Here is a 24,452-nt window from a genome sequence, read left to right as displayed (position 1 = left end):
AGGTCCAAAAATGCTTCAAGTTGTATTTTCGTGTGAGGATTATCCGGCTTGACAAAACGTGTAAGTGTAATGAACAGTGTTTGAACACAGGGAACTATGGGAAAATCCTATAGGGATTTTCAGGAGGGAACCAGTTTTATGCTAGCAGCCGATTAGCCTACAAAGTGACGTCATAGTTCCTCCACTCTATTACTGTTTGTTCAAACTATTTACTTAAAATTAGCTTAAAAACACAATTGGTTTTATGCTTAGTCAACTTAAATTTGTATAAACTGATAAGTTAACTTAATTCCTTCATGTTGTCCCAACACAAATCGATTGTGTGGAACCCATCTTTTATTTGTTCAGTGTAGTATCACACTGGCATTGTAGGCGTCTGTTTTGTCACAGGCAACACTGCTTACAAACGTAAAATCACCCAATAAACAGAACAGGAAAAGTACTCAAGTAGTGTTCAGAATAGTGATAAGCTGATCTGAGGTCAGTGTGAACACACCTATTCTGTGCTTTTGTGTAATGAGGCTCGCAGAGATGAGGAGCTGTGCTCAACCAGAGGCGAAATAATACATGTAATCGGTTATGCAGAGCAATGTGACAAGACAAGGACACATAGTGCTCTAATTAAAGTGACCTTTTCCCACAACTCCTCCAAGCACAGGTCATCTCTCATTAATGCCTGCGCTGACACCGAGCTGTAATTTACAGCACATCCAGAAAAAGCAGAGCCTCCGTCATCTATTACACATTTGTGCTGTGGCAGGGAGACAGGGAGATATATAAAGTCATGTATAATGTATATAATGTGTGTATTGCTGTATATCAGACCTTAGTATGTTTCCCTACTGTCTACTACAGTTACCCTTATAGTTTGTGTGTTTATGTTAACCACAGTGATATGAAATGTTTATCAGTGATGGGTCGTTCATGAACGATTCGTTCATTTTGAACGAATCTTCAATTTGACTCTGGAATTACGAGTCCTCTCAGGGAGTGATTCGTTCGTTCGCGCGTGCGCACAATTGTGCAGGTGGTACTGTTCATTTCAAGTCTTTTGAGTCGTTCATTGCGGAAAGGCAGAAGTCCTCTATCAGGTCTGATTCATTCGTTCATCTCGGGCCAATCAAATGCGTTTAGAGCCGGAAAAAGAATTGAACCGTTCATCTCTCGAGTCCTCGGGTTTGAGCAATGACTGTAAAAAATATGGACGACGCGACAGCCCTTTTTCCCATTGAACGCCTTGAGGGCAAAACGCCTGCTTGACGGGCACAAACTGTCGCAAAAGACTGCTGAAATTGGAGCCAGACATGCGCAGAAGGATTGTCTGATGGAGCCAGAGGAGGAGCCGCGAAAATGAGCAGAGTCGAGCTTCCAATCAAACGCTTTATGTAAAATCAACCACGCCCCCCGAACTTCTCAGCATGCGTTTGCTGTCATATCAACACAAATGGATGTAATAACGTTAACAAATATGAGGGTTTTATATATTCAATCGCGCCAGCTCCAGGCCGCAGCGCATAACTTACTCGCGGCGTCGCGGGCTGATTCCGGCTCGCATGCGGCAGCGCCTGCTCGCTCGGCCGCCGCATCTGGCTCGATTGACTCGGGCTGGAATTGGGTAGTGAGTCCAGGCATCCGGAGTAGGTCCAGCAGAGGTAACATTAGTCAGTCTGAGCTCTAAGAGATAAGTCTCCGGCAGGCGAGAATCTAGCCGGAACTGTGTTTTGCTATCTGGGTGGCTAGGCGTGTATCAGCAAACTAATAAAGCCCGAAAAAAGCCCTGAACTTAGCGAATAAACAGTGTTCCACCAGGATCATGTATGTCAGAAACTATAGTTTACTGCTGAACTCATTTTGTCATGGTAAAATAACACAGAAATCGAATAATAACATTTCAGTCTACTTCAGTCTCCTGCCGAAGCTCAGACGCCGCGCTTTGAGAAACTGTCAATCACAGCTGTCAATCACGATGACACGCCCAGCATTAAATTACTGCTAAAAACAAACTGTTTACAAAAATGAAGATCTGCACCTATTTCAGCACAATAACCAGTGCCTTAATTGACCAGAACTATCTTTCGGGACATTTTATTGCAAGTGTAATAATTTTTTTTATTTGGCCTCAAGTCTCCTTCATTAACACGGAGGAGGCGGGCTTTATGACTTGTACTGCAGCCAGCCCCCAGGGGGCGATCTAACGGCCGAGACCCTCACTCAAACGTAGGCTTGCGGCACACTTGGGTTTGAGTCATTCTGTCACGTGATGAACGAACGGCTCAAGAACCAGAAGACTTGAAAGGTGAACTAATTATCATGGCTCCTATCGACTATGTACATTGGTTAAGATTATAAGTGACGGTCAGTGTATAGTGAACGAACCACTGACATTTGAAGACATGAAGAGGTGAGCTGAGCAAAGAGACAACAATACAACTGAAAACAAAGCAGGTAAACATTGAATTATTATAGATTATTTTCTGGATTCATCAATGTATCATGTGTGCATATGTATGGAGTGTGTATATATGTGTGCATATGTATGGAGAGTATCATGTCTGTGTGTATAAAGTGTGTCATGTGTGTAAATGGATGGTGTATTGTGTGCATATGTATGGAATGTATCATGTCTGTATATGTATAGTGTGTCTAGATTCATCAAAGTATCATGTGTGTAAATGCATGGAGTGTATTGTGTCCATATGTATGGAATGTATCATGTCTACATATGTGTGGAGTGTATATGTATAGAATGTATCATGTGTGTAAATACATGGAGTGTATTGTGTGCATATGTATCATGTGTGTATGTGTATAGTGTGTCTGGATTTATCACCTTCCAGTAGCTCAGTGGGTAAGTGATTCACCTTTCACACCAGAGACCCGGGTTCTATCCCAGGTGCTGATGACATGTATCGTATATGTATAGAATATGGAGTGTATTGTGTGCATATGTATGGAATGTATCATATCTGTGTATGTATGGAGTGTTTATGTATAGAATGTATCATGTGTCTATATGTATAACTTCTGTATATGTATAGTGTGTCTAGATTCATCAGTGTGTCATGTGTGTCAATGCATTGAGTGTATGTTTATTTATCCATATTTATTGTGTGCAAATGTATGGAGTATTGTGTGTGCTTATATGTATAGAATTAATCATGTGTGTATATGGAGTGTATTATGTGCATATGTATGGAATGTATCATGTCTGCATATGTATGGAGTGTATATGTATAACTTCTGTATATGTGTAGTGTGTCTAGATTCATCAGTGTGTCGTGTGTCAATGCATGGAGTGTATTGTGTCCATATGTATAGAATGTATCGTGTGTAAATATATGGAGTATAGTGTGTGCATATGTATGGAATGTATCATGTCTGTAAATGAAAAGTGTGTCTAGATTCATCAATGTATCATGTGTGCATATGTATGGAATGTGTGTATCATGTATAGAATGTATTGTGTGCATATGTATGGAATGTATCATGTGTATATGTATAGAATGTATCATGTGTGTATATGTATAGCTTCTGTATATGTATAGTGTGTCAATGCATGGAGTGTATTGTGTCCATATGTATAGAATGTATCATGTGTAAATGTATGGAGTAAAGTGTGTGCATGTGTATAGAATGTATCATGTGTGCATATGTATAAAGTGTATCGTGTGTGTATGTGTATAGAATATATTGTGTGTGCAAATGTGTAATGTGTATCGTGTATATATATATATATATATATATATATATATATATATATATATGGAATATATTGTGTGGATATGTATGGAATGTATCATGTGTGCATATGTATCGTGTGTAAATACATGGAGTGTATTGTGTGCATATGTATAGAATGTATCATGTATAGATTGTATCATGTGCATATGTATGGAATTTCTCATGTCTGCATATGTATGAAGTGTATATGTATATACACTTGTGTATATATATATATAATATAGTGTGTTTCTATATGTATAGAATGATGCTGACAATAGTGTATCATGCATGTGTATATGTATTGTATGTGTGTTTAAAGTGTATCATGTTTGTGTGTATATACGGAGTATATTGCGTCCATATGTATGGAATGTATCATGTCTGTATATGTATAGTGTGTCTGGATTTATCAACTCCAGTAGCTCAGTGGGTAAGTGATTCACCTCTCACACCAGAGACCTGGGGGGTATTCCAGAAAGCTAGGTTAACTTACCATCTGCTAAAACCTAAACTCTCGGTTGATTTACCCAAAACCTGCTTACCGCGAGTATGTTGGTTCCAAAACAGGTGACAAGAGTTAGTTAAATCAACCTCCTGAAGATAACCGCGGGTTAATGCGCGTGCACGGCACACACCTGAAGGCATTTTCAGTAGATCGCCGAATTCACGAGTCACCATAGAAAGTCACGGTGAGAAAAAAAGGGCAACGCACTTTACAGAGGCAGAGCTAGAGGTTTTAAACACAGAGATTACACATCTGCTTCAACGAAGGAAAGAAATATAGAATAAGAAATAGATAAGAAAATAAATAATAAGAAATTTTTTTAGTTCATTAAATTACACATGCCACCCTCCATTTTATTGTAATGATAAATTAAACTACTCTTTAACATCCTTTTTGAGTATGTTGTGTAACCATTCATGCATTTATTTTTCTTGCCATTAATTTCTTAAGGCCACAATATGTGTATTGACTAATAAGGCTTATAGAAATTGTAATCTTTCTGGAGCTAGAACTCTGTCCAAAGTCATTAAACACAGAAACATTATCATAAAAGGTAATATTTAATTACTGGAGCTCTTTATTTAACACTCTAGAATATTCTTTCTGTCATGCAGCTAATAGAAAGAGGCCTGTCTAACTGCTGTGTCCTATAATAAAGGCTTTTCAGTGGTTGAGTTTTTGACTTAAACCACACACTCTGTCACTGTTGTAAGTGATTGTTGTCAGATAGCTTTAGGTTCTTTTTATTTTGCATGCAGACGAAGTTCCTTCTGCCTCAACTAACAAGCAGTGTAAGAATTTTCTGCACTTTTCCATATTTGAATATTACTCTTGGATCACAAAATCTTTTATCTACATATTTAAATTCTAAAGTAGCTGTATAAGGTCCATCTTCAAAGATAAAGTCACATGAGCATCACCTTAAGGTGAGAAATGTATATGAAAAATATGTTACACGTTGAAAGATGTGTGTATAAAGCAGTGTACAAAATCATTCATTTTATTTCAGGAAATGAAGAAATGAACAGACCAAACTATTTGATTAAACATAGTTTTTTGACTAATTATATTTTTTTAGCACTCTTCCATCGGTTTTGTCTGCTTGGGTCACTGAGATTTCCTCTGGGTCAGGCTGCAGGTACGTGTCATCGTATAAGGCAGAAAAGGGTATCTTTTGTCCTCCAGCAAGTAACAATGTAGTGCCCAGTAATGATTCTATTTTATAATACAAATATAATAAAAATAAACATTGTGTTGAGCAACATTTGCTTTATAGTTTTTTTTTTACTATATTTGTGTTATACACTTGAATCATTACTTCCTGTAAATCAGCCATTTAGCCTCAACATAGTGATGAGGTGGAGTGTGTGATGAGCTGGTAAGTGGAAGCAGTAATGAGTTTAATAGTTAAAACACCAAAAGATTAAGGATAGAAAATTAAGTTGTACCAGCACACTTATACTTTGGACAAATGTTATATTATCAGTGTCCTTTAGTGACTGATGGAGCTTTAAAATCGGCTGCAATTAATGCACACAATAGCATTTAGAAACCCTGAAAAAAATATTATATTAAAAAATGTAGGTGTGTGTGCGTGAATGTATATATAAGAACGACATCCTACATCTTAAATTAAAGATATATTTTCCTACAAAAGACAAAGCTGCCACTTATAATATTATACAGAAAAATGTGAGGGTGCAGAAGGAGAGAAAAAACACAAGATCTGTTAGTGAGATTCGAACTCGCTCCGTTGTGCGCTCCGTTGTTCTTTATTGACGCACTGTCCACTACGCTATTCCCGTGCTCTGAATCATCTGTGTAATGATACGCAGTAATGTATGACCAAGGAACTGTACGAAAGTGTAAAAAACAGTTCAGTGCCAGGCGTACTGTACAGGTGGTCATACTGCCACATTGTACAGTTGCCTAAAATGCCCTGACGCGAATACAAAGAGCTGCACTGAATGTTTTTTATGGTAAGCGCAGACCCGCGGTTTGTCACATTTGATTTTAAAAAGGTTTGTTAAATGCATTAACATTATGAATTTGGTTATGAAAAAAAACTATGCACTTATAACCCTCTCACAACGAAAAAACTTGTATCTGTGTGTCCACATCCATAAATATTATCATCAAAAGAGCACGCAATGCTCAGTAAACTCTCTGAAACAGACAAACTCTGAAACATAGCAACTTACTCTCTGAACATAACCTGCTCCGGAGCAGGTTATCTTCAGAGAGTAAGTTGCTATGGCTACTTAACATACGCAGAAGTTACCTCCGATTTTGGAACCAAAGTTGAGGTTATCCACCTACTTACTCTCAAACTTACCCGGGTATGTCACATAACCTGCTTTCTGGAACAGCCCCCTGGGTTCTATCCCAGGCGATGACGACATGTATCGTACATGTATAGAATGTATCATGTGTGTATATGTATAGCTTCTGCATATGTATAGTGTGTCAATGCATGGAGTGTATTGATTCCATATGTATAGAATGTATCGTGTGAAAATGTATGGAGTATAATGTGTGCATATGTATAGAATGTATCATGAGTGTATTGTGTGCATATGTATGGAATGTATCATGTGTGTACATGTATAGCTTCTGTATATGTATAGTGTGTCTAGATTCATCAAAGTATCATGTGTGTAAATGCATGGAGTGTATTGTGTCCATATGTATGGAATGTATCATGTCTACATATGTGTGGAGTGTATATGTATAGAATGTATCATGTGTGTATGTGTATAGTGTGTCTGGATTTATCACCTTCAAGTAGCTCAGTGGGTATGTCATTCACCTCTCACACCAGAGACCCGGGTTCTATCCCAGGTGCTGATGACATGTATCGTATATGTATAGAATATGGAGTGTCTTGTGTGCATATGTATGGAATGTATCATGTCTGCATATGTATGTGTTTATGTATAGAATGTATCATGTGTGTATATGTATAGCTTCTGTATATGTATAGTGTGTCTAGATTCATCAGTGTGTCAGTGTATTGTGTGCAAATGTATGGAGTATAGTATGTGCATATGTATAGAATATATCATGTGTGTATATGGAGTGCATTGTGTGCATATGTATGGAATATATCATGTCTGCATATGTATGGAGTGTATTATGTATTGAATGTATCGTGTGTGCATATGTATAATGTATAGATTATATCATGAGTGTAAATGAATCTACTGTATTGTGTGTATGTGTATAGTGTGTCTGGATTTATCACCTTCCAGTAGCTCAGTGAGTAAGTGATTCACCTCTCATCAACCAGAGACCCGGTTTCTATCCCAGGCGCTGACGACATGTATCATAGATGTGTATATGTATAGAATGTATCTTTTGTGCATATTTATAAAGTGTATTGTATATGTATAGAATGTATTGTGTGTGCAAATGTGTAATGTGTGTGTATATATATATATATATATATATATATATATATATATATATATATATAGATTCATCAATGTATCATGTGTGCATATGTATGGAATGTGTATATGTGTGTGTCCATGCATAAAGTGTATCATGTATATGTATAGATTGTATCGTGTGTGTGTATGGAGTGTATTGTGTGCATATGTATGGAATGTATCATGTCTGTATATGTATGGAGTGTATGTGTATAGAATGTATCGTGTGTAAATACATGGAGTGTATTGTGTGCATATGTATAGAATGTATCATGTCTGCATATGTATGGAGTGTATATGTATAGGATGTATCATGTGTGTATATGTGTAGCTTCTGTATATGTGTGTGTGCATATGTATGGAGAGTATCATGTCTGTGTATTATGTGTGTAAATGGATGGAGTGTATTGTGTGCATATGTATAGAATCTATCATGTCTGTATATGTATAAAATGTATCATGTGTGTAAATGGATGGAGTGTATTGTGTGCATATGTATCATCTGTGTATGTGTATAGTGTGTCTGGATTCATCACCTTCCAGTAGCTCAGTGGGTAAGTGATTCACCTCTCATACCAGAGACCCGGGTTCTATCCCAGGCGCTGACGACATGTATCATAGATGTGTATATGTATAGAATCATGTGTGCATATGTATAAAGTGTAATGTGTGTGTATATGTATAGAATATATTGTGTGTGCAAATGTGTATCGTGTATATATATATGTATATAGAATATATATATGTGGAATATATTGTGTGGATATGTATGGAATGTATCATGTGTGTAAATACATGGAGTAAATGAATCTAATGTATTGTGTCATGTGTGTCTGGATTTATCACCTTCCAATAGCTCAGTGAATAAGTGATTCACCTCTCATACCAGAGACCCGGGTTCTATCCGGATGTGTATCTATGACATGTATCGTATATGTATAAAATGTATTCATGTGTAAATATATGGAGTATAGTGTGTGCATATGTATGAAATGTATCATGTCTGTAAATGAAAAGTGTGTCTAGATTCATCAATGTATCATGTGTGCATATGAATGGAATGTGTATATGTGTGTGTTCATGTATCATATGTGCATCTGTATGGAATATGTGTGTGTCCATGCATAAAGTTTATCATGTATAGAATGTATCATGTGTGTAAATGGATGGAGTGTATTGTGTGCATATGTATGGAATGTATCGTGTGTAAATACATGGAGTGTATTGTGTGCATATGTATGGAATGTATCGTGTGTAAATACATGGAGTGTATTGTGTGCATATGTATAGAATGTATCATAACTGTATATGTATAAAATGTATCATGTATTTGTATAGAATGTATCATGTGTGTAAATTGATGTAGTGTATTGTGTGCATATGTATGGAATGTATCATGTCTGCGTATGGAGTGTATATGTATAGAATGTATCATGTGTGTATATGTATAGCTTCTGTATATGTATAGTGTGTCAATGCATGGAATGTTTTGTGTCCATATGTATAGAATGTATTCGTGTGTAAATATATGGAGTATAGTGTGTGCATATGTATGGAATGTATCATGTCAGTAAATGAAAAGTGTGTCTAGATTCATCAATGTATCATGTGTGCATATGTATAGAATGTATCATGTCTGTATATGTATAAAGTGTATCATGTATATGTATAGAACGTATCGTGTGTGTAAATGGATGGAGTGTATTGTGTGCATATGTATGGAGTGTATATGTATAGAATGTATCATGTGTGTATATGTATAGCTTCTGTATATGTATAGTGTGTAAATGCATGGAGTGTATTGTGTCCATATGTATGGAATGTATCATGTCTGCATATGTATGGCGTGTATATGTATAGCTTCTGTATATGTATAGTGTGTCTAGATTCATCAGTGTGTAAATTGTATCGTGTGTGTATATGTATAGAATATATTGTGTGGATATGTTTGGAATGTATCATGTGTGTAAATACATGGAGTGTATTGTGTGCATATGTATAGAATGTATCATGTATAGATTGTATCATGAGTGTAAATGGATCTAGTGTATTGTGTGCATATGTATCGTGTGTATGTGTGTAGTGTTTCTGGATTTATCACCTTCCAGTGGGTAAGTGATTCACCTCTCATACCAGAGACCTGGGTTCTATCCCAGGCGATGACGACGTATTGTATATGTATAGAATGTATCATGTGTGTATATGGAGTGTATTGTGTGCATATGTATAGAATGTATCATGTCTAAATATGTATGGGATGTTATATGTATAGAATGTATCATGTGTGTATATGTATAGCTTCTGTATATGTATAGTGTGTCTAGATTCATCAGTGTGTCATGTGTGTCAATGCATGGAGTGTATTGTGTGCATATGTATGGAATGTATCATGTCTGTATATGTATAGAGTGTATGTGTATAGAATGTATCGTGTGTAAATACATGGAGTGTATTGTGTGCATATGTATAGAATGCATCATGTCTGTATATGTATAAAGTGTATCATGTATATGTATAGAATGTATCATGTGTGTAAATGGATGGAGTGTATTGTGTGCATATGTATAGAATGTATCATGTTTGTAAATACATGGAGTGTATTGTGTGCATATGTGTCATGTGTGTATGTGTATAGTGTGTCTGGATTCATCACCTTCCAGTGGCTCAGTGGGTAAGTGATTCACCTCTCATCAACCAGAGACCCGGTTTCTATCCCAGGCGCTGACGACATGTATCATAGATGTGTATATGTATAGAATGTATCATTTGTACATATTTATAAAGTGTATCGTATATGTATAGAATGTATTGTGTGTGTGCAAATGTATATATATATATGGAATATATTGTGTGGATATGTATGGAATGTATCACGTCTGCATATGTATCATGTGCAAATGTATGGAGTGTATTGTGTGCATATGTATGGAATGTATCATGTCTGCATATGTATGGAGTGTATATGTATAGCTTCTGTATATGTATAGTGTGTCTAGATTCATCAGTGTGTCATTGCATTGAGTGTATTGTGTCCATATGTATAGAATGTATCGTGTGCAAATGTATGGAGTATAGTGTGTGCATATGTATTTGTGTGTAAATATATGGAGTATAGTGTGTGCATATGTATGGAATGTATCATGTCTGTACATGAAAAGTGTGTCTAGATTCATCAATGTATCATGTGTGTATATGTGTGTGTCCATGTATCATATGTGCATATGTATGGAATTTGCATATGTGTGTGTCAATGCATAAAGTGTATCATGTATATGTATAGAATGTATCATGTGTAAATGGATGGAGTGTCTTGTGTGCATTTGTATAGAATGCACCTTCCAGTAGCTCAGTGGGTAAGTGATTCACCTCTCACACCAGAGACCCGGGTTCTATCCCAGGCGCTGACAATGTGTATCGTATATGAATAGAATGTATCATGTGTGCATATGTATAAAGTGTATCGTGTGTGTATATGTATATCATGTGTGTATATGGAGTGTATTGTATGGAATGTGTGTATAAAGTGTATCATGTGTAAATGGATTGAGTGTATTGTGTGCATATGTATGGAATGTATCATGTTTGTATATGTATAGAATGTATTATGTGTGTAAATATATGGAGTGTATTGTGTGCATATGCATGGAATTTCTTATGTCTGCATATGTATATGTATCAAATATAGTGTATATGTATAGAATGACGCTGACAATAGTGTATCATGTATATGTATAGAATTTATTGTATGCGTGTATAAAGTGTATCATGTTTGTGTGTATATACGGAGTATATCAGTATATCAGTGGGTAAGTGATTCACCTCTCACACCAGAGACCAGGGTTCTATCCCAGATGCTAACAACAGTGTATATGTATAGAATGTATTGTGTGTAAATGTATGGAGTATATTGTGTGCATATGTATGGAATGTATCATGCCTGTAAATGTATAGTGTTTTTGGATACATGAATGTATCATGTGTGCATATGTATGGAGTGTGTATATATGTGTGCATATGTATGGAGAGTATCATGTCTGTGTGTATAAAGTGTGTCATGTGTGTAAACGGATGAAGTGTATTGTTTGCATATGTATAGAATGTATCATGTGTGCATGAAAAAGGAATCGTATCAGGCCCGGATTGGCTAATCGGGAGGACCGGGAGAATTCCCGGTGGGCCGGTCCATTTTTTGGCCGCGAGGGCTGGTGTCCCTAGCTCCAGAATCTGTTGCTCTCAGCAGTCACACTTTTTAAATACATTTTTTATTTACTTGACCACAGTCTTCTTATTCATTATTTTACAGCAGCTCTGCTCTTTTTATATATAACCAGCCTGCAGGTTGATGATGATATAACTCAGATGAGTCACCTTTTCATATACAACTGTTGTGGTCCAGTGGTTAGCATGTAAGATAAAGATGCCACCGACCCAGGTTTGATCCTCGTCTGAGTATGTTATTTTTTTATTTTTTATGGTTAAGACATATAATACTGTTAGGGTTGTTGAACATTTGAAGTTCTAAAGCAGCTGTTTTCTCAAAAAAAAAAAAAAAAAAAAGACGTGATAGTGTCATTAGAAACTAAATTGCAAATGACCTTATTTTAATATAGTCAGTCGTGAACTGAGGTGGGCCGGTCTGAGGCTTGAAACTCCAGGGCTGAAACGGAGTCCCACTCCGGCCCTGAATTGTATTCATTTAGTAATTGTATCAGCAGTTATAAACTGCGTACTAACGTTTATTAATGTAGCGTTAATGCTTAACGGATATTGAACTCACTATTTGCTAATACATAACAAATGGTTCATAGCATGTAGCTATTAAAAAGCGCTAACGAATAGTCTCATCCTGAACGTGCATCAAAGAGAAGCTCACAGATTCTGCGTAAGAACATCCATCTTTATTTAGAAATGTAGATGATCTGAATGTAAAATGCAATGTACATCTTTCAATACAAAAAGGGTATAGTAAAATAAACAACAATCTTTAAAATGCTATCTGAGTTTGAAGAGCGCACAAGAAAAGCTCGGCCTGAAGCCATAAAGGAGCAACCAGCTTTAGCTATGGTCGAAAAGAGAGAGGGATAAACTGAAAACACTACAGTCTTCAGATGGTGTGTGTGTGTGTGTGTGTGTGTATATCAACTGGCTTCTGTGTGCATTCATTACAGCAATGGACTACTGGAATATTCTGTTCTCATCTAAACTGCTATATGGTCCACATCGAGATCTGATTGACATTATAACACACCCCCAAGTGCAAATCCCCACTAAACTGTACAGCTATTCTCAAGAGTAAAATACACAGTGTTAAAGTCACAAAAGTTTGCATCGTAGTCAAGCCGTTATTGCTTACAACAAACACTTTTGTGCTCTAGTTAGTCGAGAGTACAGTACCAGGGCATGTTTTCCATCTGATGAAGAATCAACGTGAGAAAGATAGGAGGAGCGGGTCTGTATGGAGATGCAGATGGAGAGGTTTTACCCTGTGTTTAGGGGTTGCTGTGGGCTTCAGGCGCTCCCTGAAATCACCTGTGCTTGGCCTGAGATCGGCTCTGTAAGCTGTGGAAATGAGCTTCTCTCAGGACTCGGTTGATGTGCTGGTAGGACAGCAGGTCCATGGGGCCCGATGGCTTGGAGGCACTGTGAGGACTGCAGGGGCCGGGGCCGCCGGGAGGCCCGATAACGTCGCCTCCGCAATGAGTGCTCCCTGCGGCATGATCGGGACTGCTGATCCAACTGCTCTCGCTGCTGGAGGACTGCAGACCACCACAAAACAACACGTTAGCACATGCTAGAGCAGGGGTGGGCAATCTCGGTCCTGGAGGGCCGGTGTCCTGCACAGTTTAGCTCCAACCCTATTCAAACAGACCTCCCTATAGAGTTCAAGTAATCTTGAAGACACTGATGAGTTTGTTCAGGTGTGTTTGACTAGTGTTGGAACAAAACTCTGCAGGGACACCGGCCCTCGAGGATCAAGTTTGCCCATCCCTGTGCTGGAGACATTTCAAATGTTTACTAATTAGATCTGGGCCAAAAAACAATCTTAAATAGAATCGCGATAAAATTTATGTCGATAAGCTTTGAACTTTTTTTTTACTCCTTTTTTTACTCTATATTGATCTAAGAGCCAATCAAACAGCAGAAATGTGCCGAGACAACCACTGACATAACCCTTCCGTAAACCCAACCAATAGTGCTTTCAAAAGCAGACGTAAGAGAAAAGTGCACTGCCACCATGTGGTTCTATCTTGATGTTACATGACTTATTTGTGTGAACTGTGCTTCACTGGACTCGAACCAAAGCACTCAGCAGCACGAGCACAACACCATAGAAAATTAGCTTCTTAAAAATCTGACCATGCCAGAAATGTTGTCCATATAGAGATAGATGGGTGGCTCAAACTTATTTTATTAAAAATCAAACATAGTGTTAAGTTGTTTTGTGGTGTTTATTTGGTATTCTGCAAAGCACTGCAAGAAAGTAATCCTTTAATTGTCAATAATATGTTCCTGTAAATATCATTAGTGTGATAAAGAAAAAAAAAACGTGTCAGCATCACACTGCCCCCTAGTGTTCATTTTACCTAGCAACTGCAGTCAAATGTATGTTGAAGGACATTCCTATGGTTTCACACAAATGTAGGCTGAATTATGTATTTCCAATGAGCCAATGATTTGTGAATAATAGACCTTTTTCTGGGGTTCTCAAAAAAATACAACAAATGTAAATTTTTTGCACCCACAGTTGTTCCAATAGTCAAAAAAAATAAATTCACGATAGTGTTCCCAAAAGAGAACAAAAATAATAACCTAATTAATCTAACTTGCATAGTTAAATAAATTATCCTAGGGTGCTTTCACACCTAGACTTTTGTTTCAGAACCTTTCTTGTTTGCCCAGTTAGCGCAGTTCGTTTGGCATATGTGAAATCCCCAATCTCGCTCGGATCCGCGCCAAAACAATTGCTCAGAGTCCGCTTGAATGAGGTGGTCTCGGCTCGATTGAAACAAACTGGAGCGGATTGATTGTAGTGAGAAAGCGATACGATCGGAGCCCGGTTATATCAGTGTATTATGAACCTGTAATAGGCATATATACGGCTATATAAAGAGAGAATTATGAGCAGGGCGGGAAGTCATTCCAGACATCCCAGTCTCCAGGAAGTTTCGGATCCGCGCCAAAACAATTGCTCAGAGTCCGCTTGAATGAGGTGGTCTCGGCTTGATTGAAACAAACTGGAGCGGATTGATTGCAGTGAGAAAGCGATACGATCCGAGCCCGGTTATATCAGTGTATTATGGACATGTAATAGGCATACGGCTATATGAAGAGAGAATTATGAGCAGGGCGGGAGGTCATTCCAGACATTCCAGTCACCCGGAAGTTTCGTTGGTCTCCCGCAATTGCACAGAGACTCCCGGATGCCCGCAAACGAGTGATAATCTCCCGGAAATCGCGCATCTCCCTCCCGGTCCTCAAATATGTCGCGCACCCTTCTCACCCCTCCCCACCGCATCTCTCTTCGCTCTTCAGACACGTCGCGAGCACCCTGCCAAACACCACCAAACCACTACTAACCCCCTGACAGCTGAGCGGAACTCTGCAAAATAAACTGTGAAACTGACCAATGTAAGGAGAGTTTGCTCACACGTAGCTCTTTTTGTCTGTTTAGAAACTTTGCCGTGTGAAAGCGAACTGCATCAAGAACAAAGAGCAACAATGTAACAATTTTAATGCCTGTTTCGGAACAACTGACTCGATTCACAGGTGTGAAAGCACTCCTAGTTAAGCCTTTTAACTTGCACTTTAAACTGAATACTACAGTACTATAGTATCTTGCAAAATAACTTGTACTGTCATCATAGCAAAGACAAAAGGAATTAGTTAATAGAAATGACTTATGAAAAATATTAAAATGTTATTGAAATATTACAAATTTTCTTATGAATTAAAAATCCGCTCTCCTTTGAACAGCATTTGGGAAATATTTTTTAAATGAATACATTTATTTAGTATTAAAGCAGTACTAATATTTCTTCAATTCTTACCTTTCAGAATATTCAAACTTTAAAAAAATATATACATTTCAAAAACTCTGTCTTTTTATTTACTCAATACTAGTAAAAAAAGACGTTCAGATGGACAAAATTCAATAATTTGACGTGTAGTATTTCTCACCTCAGACTCCCATGAGTCTCTGGCCGTCTCGGAGCTCTGGAGGGCTGAACTCAGTCTTTTAGCTTGTGGCATCTGAGCATCTTCATCATCTCCTTCTGCTCTCTGACGCTTCCTTTATAACAGCATCACAGGATTATTAAAGATGAGCAATGCAATAACAATACAAAAAAATAAAGCAGCTTGTTATCATATACACACCACTGTGATGTGTCAGTTTATTACACTGTTGATTCACATAGTGTGTATTATACTTTAAATTGTATTCTTATATTTGACACTTCATGGCATATTTAAAGAGGACATATTATTCCCCCATTTGAGATATAAAAGAAGTACCTGATGCGTGTATCTGAAGTTTCAGCTTAAAATATCTCACAAAAATGGTTTTATAACCCTTTAAAAGTGCCCCTTTTAGGCTTCGATTCTAAATGTGTAAATTTTGGTGAATGTCACTTTAAATTCAAATGAGAATGCGATCTTTTCAAAAGAGGCCGGAGCTACAAACACCTATGTGCCAGCATAGTGACAATTCAAAAACAAGACTAACGTCCTAAGAAAATAATATTTTATAAGATCTTATAACATATAAGTAGGAAGATATTTCTCCCAATATCTACTAAATATTGATGATGATACTAATGGTTTCGGCGATGCGGTGGCACAGTAGGTAGTGCTGTCACCTCACAGCAAGAACGCTGCTGGTTCAAGCCTCAGTTAGGTCAGTTGGCATTTCTGTGTGGAGTTTGCATGTTCTCCCCACGTTTGCGTGGGTTTCCTCCGGGTGCTCTGGTTTCCCCTACAAATCTAAAGACATGTGCTATAGGCGGATTGGGTAAACTAAAATTGTCCGTAGTGTATGTGTGTTTGAATGAGCGTGTGTGGGTGTTTCCCAGTGATGGCTTGCAGTTCTTTTTTTAACCCTTCAAGTTTTTGTTAACATTTATTATTAGTAATTGCTTAAGATATATGCGTTTTCACATTCTGATTCCAATGGATAATTATTAAATTGCTAAAATAAGTATAATTTAATAAAAATATTCTTAAGAATAAATATGTGTTCTTGTATTATGATGCTATTATATTGTCATTCTGACATTATATAATGAGCGGCTTGAAATTATCCTAAAATGACAAAAATATAATTTATCACAATATATTTTGGTGCAATATATTGTACAAAAAAATAAATAAATAAATATTGTGACAGGCCTAATTAACAGAAGACCAGTGGTGGACAACTAAAATCATTGTTTACAAGACAGTGTGTGATTTTGATGAAGCAGTCACCGACATCGAAGTGAAGTTAGTTTTGTATTTGTACATCATCATTCAGTGACAACTTGTGACATGCTCCTTATATTGTTTACCATGGTACTTTGAATATTTAGTCTGAAATCAATATATTCAGACTTGAAAACAACATTAGCAATATTTATTTGACTGTGAACAATGTTGTACTTTGATAGTCCTAAGCTGATAATATGATTTCATTATTGAGCCTTTACAAAGAATACTTTTCAGAAATTACATTATTAAGGAGAAAGGCTGAATGTGTGAATATAAAAAACAACTTTACCTCAAGCTATAAACTCAGCTTTGGAATCACAGGAATAAATTCAAATTTTAAATATGTTTTAAGTAGAAAGAGTGACACTGTTTTGCTGTACTGTTGATCAAATAAAAACAGGTTTGATAAGCAGTTTTCCTGTCACAATAATCAATAAATGAACTTATTACACAACATATGGACATGACCTCAATCATTTTTTGGTGATGCAATATATATATAAAACCGGGCATACATAAAAACCAAGATTTTAGCTGATTGCGCAACCTTTTACCTCTATTGGCGCCAATAGTGTCAGTATGATTAAAAAAATATATAGTATTTACTATAAATTGCTATATTTTCATGGTAGATTCAAAAAATAGATTTAATATCAAAATAGATTTGGTAGCAGATATAGCCTCTATTACTTTTTACCCTTTACTTTTTTGTTAACATTTATTATTATTATTTGTTTAGAATTTTAAGGTTTTTACATTCTGATTCCAATACCTAATTATTAAATTGTTAAAATAAGTATGATTAAAAAATAGATATTCTTAAGAATAAATATTATGTGTTCTTGTATTATGATAATGCTATTATATTGTCATTCTGACGTTATATAATGAGCAGCATAAAACTGTCTTAAAATGACAAAAATATCATTTATCGCAATATATTTTGGTGCAATATATCGTACAACAAAAGATATCTTGACAGGCTTAATTAGCAGAGGATTTTTTTTTTTCTTTGAAAAATATTGAAAGAGGTTTGACCGGTGGTGGAGAAGTAAAACTGTTGTTTACAAGACAGCGTGTGGCTCTGATGAAGCGGTCACCGACATTGAGGTGAAGTTGGTTTTATATTTATATATATTCGTTCAGTGTCAACTTGTGACATCCTCCCTATATTGTTTTCCATGGTACTTTGAATATTCAATCTGAAATCAATATATTCAGACTTGAAAACAACATTAGAGCTATTTATTTGACTAAAAAACAAAGTTGCTAGTCATTGGCATAGAGGTAAAGTCGGTTTTATATTCAGATATTCAGACATTCTTCTTAATAATATAATTTCAGAAAAGTATTCTTTGCTAATTCTAAATAGGGAAATCATTTTAGCAGCCAGTGACTTTCAAAGTAAAACATTGTTCACAGTCAAATAAACAGTGTTTTTGTTGTCAAGTCATACTTGCATGCTAATTCTGATTGAATGTTCAAAGTAACATGGTAAACAATATAGAGACTGCTAAATGAACGAATGTGCGAATATAAAACCAACTTTACCTCTGTATGATCCATGCTTTTATTTTGGGAAGACTTGACCATTGCAATTTTCTGTATGTGGGTATTAGTCAAAATGCCCTAAAAAGATTGCAATTAGTACAAAATGCGGCTGCGAGACTTCTGACAGGGACTCGCAAGTTCGAGCACATATCCCCAGTTCTTTCCTCTCTGGACTGGCTGCCTGTTAGGTCAAGGATTGATTTTAAACTATTAATCTTTGTTTTTAAATCCTTAAACAATCTGGCACCATCTTACTTATCAGACCTGCTACATGTATACAATCCTGGTAGGTCACTGAGGTCTTCTGATGAATTTATTCTATCTATACCAAGGTCCCGGTGTAAGCGAAGTGGGGATCGGGCTTTTGCTGTTGTCGCCCCAAAACTCTGGAACGGGCTTCCGCCCCACATCAGACATGCTCCAACTCGACCTGTTTTTAAAAAGCGTTTGAAACACCATCTTTGTTCTTTGATATTTGAGCCTTTTTAATGTTGAGGGGTTTGCCTTATGTTTTAATTGTTATTTATGTGATGTAACGTTAGATTTTATTTTTTAGTATTGATTGTGTTCAGCACTTTGGGCAACGTTGTGTTTTAAAAAATGTGCTATATAAATAAACAAAACTAAACTAAACCATATAATTGGCTGCTAATATGATTGTACTGATTAGAATTTGCAAAGAATACTTTTCTAAAATTATATTATTATGAAGAAAGTCTGAATGTGTCAATATAAAACTAACTTTACCAGGCTTAATAAGCAGATCATTATTATTTTTTTTAACATGAAATGACTTTTCATGTGAAAAACAATTATTGACCGGTAGTGGACAACTAAAACAAGCGTTTACAAGACAGTGTGTGATTCTGACGAAGCGGTCTCCGACTCACCTGTTCTCTGTTAGCATGTCTGCGGATCCCCCAGCAGATACTGATGAAGCTCCCGTGTGTTTGTGTGTTTTACTGAGCAACATTCGCTCCTGGATTCAGTGCTGTGTCATGCTAACCTTCCTCTCAGCTCACTTCTGCTAACGACACATAAACACGCGAAACACTCTCATCCCTGTTCAACACTAAATTACCAATCACTAAATTATTAAAGAGTTGTGAGAAACTAAACGAAGATCGTGTCTGATCAACTGCATTTACGTCATAAACGTGTCAAACTCCTCCAGCTAGTCTCTATCATAGCTGTATGCTAACTGACACTCAAACAGCTTCAAAATCACGATTTATTTATACGAATGTACTGCTAGATTCTTCTTCTTGTCGTCTTCTCCTAAACGTAGGAGATATAGCGGGGCTCTCTGTCAATATATGCCGGTTTATCGTGTTTGATGAGGCTGTGCGACACAAAACAAACCACCGCGTCTGCTGTTATTTACATGTTAGAGCGCATGCGCGGAAATGGAGCCGTAAACACGAGGGCGACAAGGGATTGGCTGATTGTGTAATGGCGTCACTGGTGACTTGCAAAAGCTCACGCCCGGCTTTTAACAGGCTTTTCATCAGTTAAGGGCCAAATTCGTGTAATGATCGTGTATTAAGAAATAATTTTACAAATATACTGAAACATTGTTATTTTGTATATTGATATAATGGCCTAAAGTGAACAAAAACATCTGTCAGTGGTTACTAGCAACTTCATTTAAATTCCAGTTGCATAATTTTTTATAACAATAATAGTAATAATAATAATAATAATAATAATAATAATAATAATAATGTATATATTATGAATATACTACTACTACTACTACTAATAATAATAATAATAATAATAATTATTATTATTATCATTATTATTATTATTATTAACTATTAAAATTGTTGCTAAACAATAAACACTTTTTACTGCAACATGCTTGATTTTTTCAGATGGATTTAAGCAGTGCAGAGCAGAATTGTAAGTGACTGCAAGTCTATAAACTCAAAACATGATTTTATTATTGTTTATTATTATTATTATTGTTTATTATTATTATTGTTATTATTATTCATTCATTTTCATTTTGGCTTAGTCCCTTTAATTATCTGGGGCCGCCACAGCGGAATGAACCGCCAACTTATCCAGCACATGTTTCACGCAGCGGATGCCCTTTCAGCCGCAACCCATCTCTGGGAAACATCCATACACTCTTGCATTCACAGTCATACTATTCAGCCATTTTAGCTTATTCAGCTCACCTGTACCGCATGTCTTTGGACTTGTGGGGGAAACTGGAGCACCTGTAGGAAACCCATACGAAAACGGGGAGAACATGCAAACTCCACACAGAAATGCCAACTGACGCAGCCGGGGCTCGAACCAGCAACCCTCTTGCTGTGAGGCGATCGTGCTAGCCACAGTGGCAAAGCACCACCCCTATTATTATTATTATTATTATTATTATTATTATTGTTATCATTAGAAGAAGAAGAAAATAGTTAAGGGGAAGGGGACATAAGGGGAATCTGGACATAAATGAGAAACAGACTAAATAAATAAGAAACAAATGCAATGTTGACGTAACCAATATGCTAATTAAACATCACCCAGCTACTTTTCAATCGGATTTGCTCTTTTTCGAAGTCAGTGACTGAAACTAGGTTAACAGCTTTCAAAAGGTGATGTTTGTATTATTTCCAATTATCATTGTAGATTTATATCATAAATATGTCATATATCGGGCGACACGGTGGTTTAGTGGTTAGCACTGTCGCCTCACAGCAAGAAGGTCGCAGGTTCAAGTCCCGCCCTGGGTCAACTGGCATATTTTGTGTAGAGTTTGCATGTTCTCTCCGTGTAATGTAATGTGTATTTATATAGCGCAATTTTTGTGTATGGTCATACACCCAAAGCGCTTCACAATCATGTGGAGGGGGGGACTCTCCACACCACCGCCAGTGTGCAGCATCCACTTGGATGACGCGACGGCAGCCACAGGACAACAGCGCCAGTGCGCTCACCACCACACACCAGCTATTGGTGGAGTAGAGAGACAGTGATAGAGCCAATTCGGTGGAAGGGGATGATCGGGAGGTCATGATCGTAAGGGCCGATAGAGGGACTTTGGCCAGGACACCGGGGTTACACCCCTGCTCCTTCACGAGAAGTGCCATGGGATCCGTGTTCGCGTGAGTTTCCTCTGAATGCTCCGGTTTCCTCCCTCAGTACAAAGACATGTGGTATAAGTGAATTGAATAAACTAAACATGCTGGATACGTTGGTGGTTCATTCCGCCGTGGTGACCCCTAATGCATAAAGGGACTAACCTGAAGGAAAATGAATGGATGAATATGTTATATATCAGTTATCTGGGGCAACGCAGTGGCGCAGAAAGTAGTGCTGTCGCCTCACAGCAAGAAGGTCGCTGGTTTGAGCCTCGGCCAGCTGGCATTTCTGTGCTTGGATGTCCTCTCCGCGTTCGCGTGGGTTTCCTCCAGGTGCTCCGGTTTCCCCCACTGTCCAAAGACCTGCTTTAGAGGTGAATTGGTTAGGCTAAATTGTCCGAAGTGTATGAGTGTGAATGAGTGTGTATAAATGTTTCCCAGAGATGGGTTGCAGCTGGAAGGGCATCCGCTGCGTAAAACAGATGCTCGATAAGTTGGCGGTTCATTCCGCTGTGGAGACCCCAGATTAATAAAGGGACTAAGCCGAAAAGAATGAATGAATGAATGAATGAATGAATGAATCAGTTACCTGATCATATATAAGAGCAGTTTTCCTGTTGTTGTTTTTGTAATGGTGAATATGCTAAATAACTGCGTAACCCGAAAGCTACATTTTACACCAGTCGAATTTATGTTGCTTGGATTTTATTATGGAAATGCTTTTACATTAGTTATATATTAAGTATAGTTAAATAAATAAATAACTGCAAAATGAGTCGATATGCCCGTGAAAGCTAAATGATTCAATGAAGTATTTGATAAACAGTCTTTCCCTGGCAACTGCACTGCCTAGTGTGTTTGGAATGTACGAATCCTACTATGGGATATTCGCACTTATGAATATTAATTAGAGCCGACATGCGTTGCTTGGTAACCCTTGTTCTGCGTCCAGTTACGTAACATAAGTAATATTAAAGATCCATTAGTGGCTCATTTACTACTGGCTGTCTAAAACTCGGGGTGGCGTTTAGCCAATCAGCGACGCCTATTGGTTTTACGGCATCGCCTCGTTAATATTCATGAGCTTCTCCTTGCCCATAGTAGGAATGTTAAAGTCATCCCGGAAGTTTGCGGCTTTAGCGCAGCACCGCCGCCTCCGCGAATGACACACGCAGAGGAGGAGGAGACGGGATTACAGCAGCGCCTCATCAATAAACCATCATAACAGCAGAAAATGGGGAATTCCGACTCAAAGCTCAATTTCAGGAAGGCGGTGATACAGCTGACCACGAAGACGCAGGTTTGTGTGACTGTTGTTCTGCGAGGCTCTTACCAGGAGCGTGTGTTTGTTTCCAGATGGAGAGACTGCGCCTACCAGACCTCTGCAACACCTCACACACACACATACACACGCACACATACACAACCATGGCTTTACAGGCTGTTTATTATTATTATATGCGTGAGTCGGTGTTGTTCATTCAGAATAATCATGTTTGTGTTTGCCCATACAATAAGACAGCTGTACAGGTGTCATGCGTATGTGTGTGTGTGTGTGTGAATATCAGCGCTCTGTTGCGAATCTCCTCTGTCGTTTTCAACAATGTTATTGTCTTAACTATAATGTAATTAACCACTACTTTAAAAAGGAAATTATAAAAAGCAACGTAAAAATAATCCACAAAATAGCAGCTGAACAGATAGTAGAGCTAAATTACGCGAGATAATAATGTTTACATGTAACTTTGTGTTGTTTGTGATTTATAATTAATATAATAATTATAATAATAATATAATAATAAGTTTTTAATCAAAGATCCCACCTACAGTCACGACGTCTGATGTTATTAATATTATTATTTTCGTTCAGACATATTGTGGTGTATATTATATATTTTATTAAAAAAAAAAAAAATATATATATATATATATATATATATATATATATATATAAATATTAAAAAAAATATATATATGTATATGTATATATATATAGTATTTATCGTTACTGTAAATTGACAAGGTATAGAATAATTTGTGCAAATTTATATATTGTAGCCTAATATTAAATATTACATTATATATTATATCATTATGCCTTAACTATAATTTTAGCATAATGTTATTGTCTTAAGTATAATGTTATTTACCATTTCTTTAAAAAAAAAAGCAACGTAAAAATAATCCACAAAATAGCAGCTGAACAGATAAGTAGTATAATAATAACATGTTTAAATGTAACTGTGTGTTGTTTGTGATTTATAATTTATCATAGTAAACCTTTAACAAATAAATTAAGTATTAAGTTTTTAATCAAAGATCCCACCTACAGTCGTGACGTCTGATGTTTTTAATATTATTATTTTCGTTCAGACATATGTTATATATTTTATAATATATATTGCATTTATCTTTACTGTAAATTGACAAAATATAGAATAATTTGTGCATATTTATATATTGTAGCCTAATATTAAATATTACATGATATATTATATCATTATGCCTTAACCATAATTTTAGCTTTAGAGAAGAAATATACCATGTCCCATTGATAGAAATCATATAGGGCTCTAGATGTAGCTACTCAATTAGTTTTAGTTTAAGCTCATAAAAGTGAATGCATTGTTTAAAAAAATAATCTATCATCTATCTATCTATCTATCTATCTATCTATCTATCTAT

General features: G+C 36.7%; 2 protein-coding genes and 1 long non-coding RNA gene across 4 annotated transcripts in view; 2 read left to right on the top strand and 1 right to left on the bottom strand.

The window, feature by feature from the left end:
* The first annotated feature begins 10,161 nt into the window (after positions 1–10,161).
* On the top strand, positions 10,162–12,196 carry LOC147846093 (uncharacterized). Its single transcript, XR_015481418.1, has 3 exons — positions 10,162–10,273; positions 10,988–11,191; positions 11,256–12,196. It is a non-coding gene; the product is annotated as an uncharacterized LOC147846093 (long non-coding RNA).
* Positions 12,197–12,535: 339 nt separating this feature from the next.
* LOC796453 (protein FAM104A) lies at positions 12,536–20,084 on the bottom strand. The gene is made up of 3 exons (NM_001386581.1): positions 19,566–20,084; positions 15,838–15,949; positions 12,536–13,415 (listed from the first exon to the last, which is right to left on the bottom strand). Exons 1-3 carry the CDS (start codon positions 19,646–19,648, stop codon positions 13,185–13,187), a joined length of 426 nt encoding a protein of 141 aa, NP_001373510.1. The 5' UTR covers positions 19,649–20,084; the 3' UTR covers positions 12,536–13,184.
* A 2,847-nt stretch (positions 20,085–22,931) lies between these two features.
* Positions 22,932–24,452, top strand: part of hid1a (HID1 domain containing a) — a 55,617-nt gene continuing 54,096 nt past the window's right edge. For both annotated transcript variants that reach the window (XM_087245277.1, XM_087245276.1), the window contains exon 1: positions 22,932–23,067. In XM_087245277.1, coding sequence (XP_087101403.1) covers positions 23,002–23,067 — 66 coding nt within the window. In that variant the 5' untranslated portion in view covers positions 22,932–23,001. The remainder of the gene's footprint in view (positions 23,068–24,452) is intronic.

This window comes from Danio rerio, chromosome 3, assembly GCF_052040795.2.
Source record: "Danio rerio strain M-AB ecotype USA chromosome 3, GRCz13ab, whole genome shotgun sequence".
Taxonomy (NCBI): domain Eukaryota; kingdom Metazoa; phylum Chordata; class Actinopteri; order Cypriniformes; family Danionidae; genus Danio; species Danio rerio.
The sequence above is the reverse complement of the archived record's forward strand: the minus strand, read 5'-3'. Positions and strand labels throughout refer to the sequence as shown.

What these genes read in the sequence shown, in the direction of transcription:
- LOC796453 (NM_001386581.1), bottom strand. Translation starts at nt 19,648, where the DNA reads ATGTTGCTCAGTAAAACACACAAACACACGGGAGCTTCATCAGTATCT. An exon ending in GACATGCTAACAGAGAACAG is followed by an intron (nt 15,950 to 19,565) that starts GTGAGTCGGAGA and finishes GCTGTTATAAAG; the next exon opens with GAAGCGTCAGAGAGCAGAAG. An exon ending in GAGACTCATGGGAGTCTGAG is followed by an intron (nt 13,416 to 15,837) that starts GTGAGAAATACT and finishes GGTGGTCTGCAG; the next exon opens with TCCTCCAGCAGCGAGAGCAG.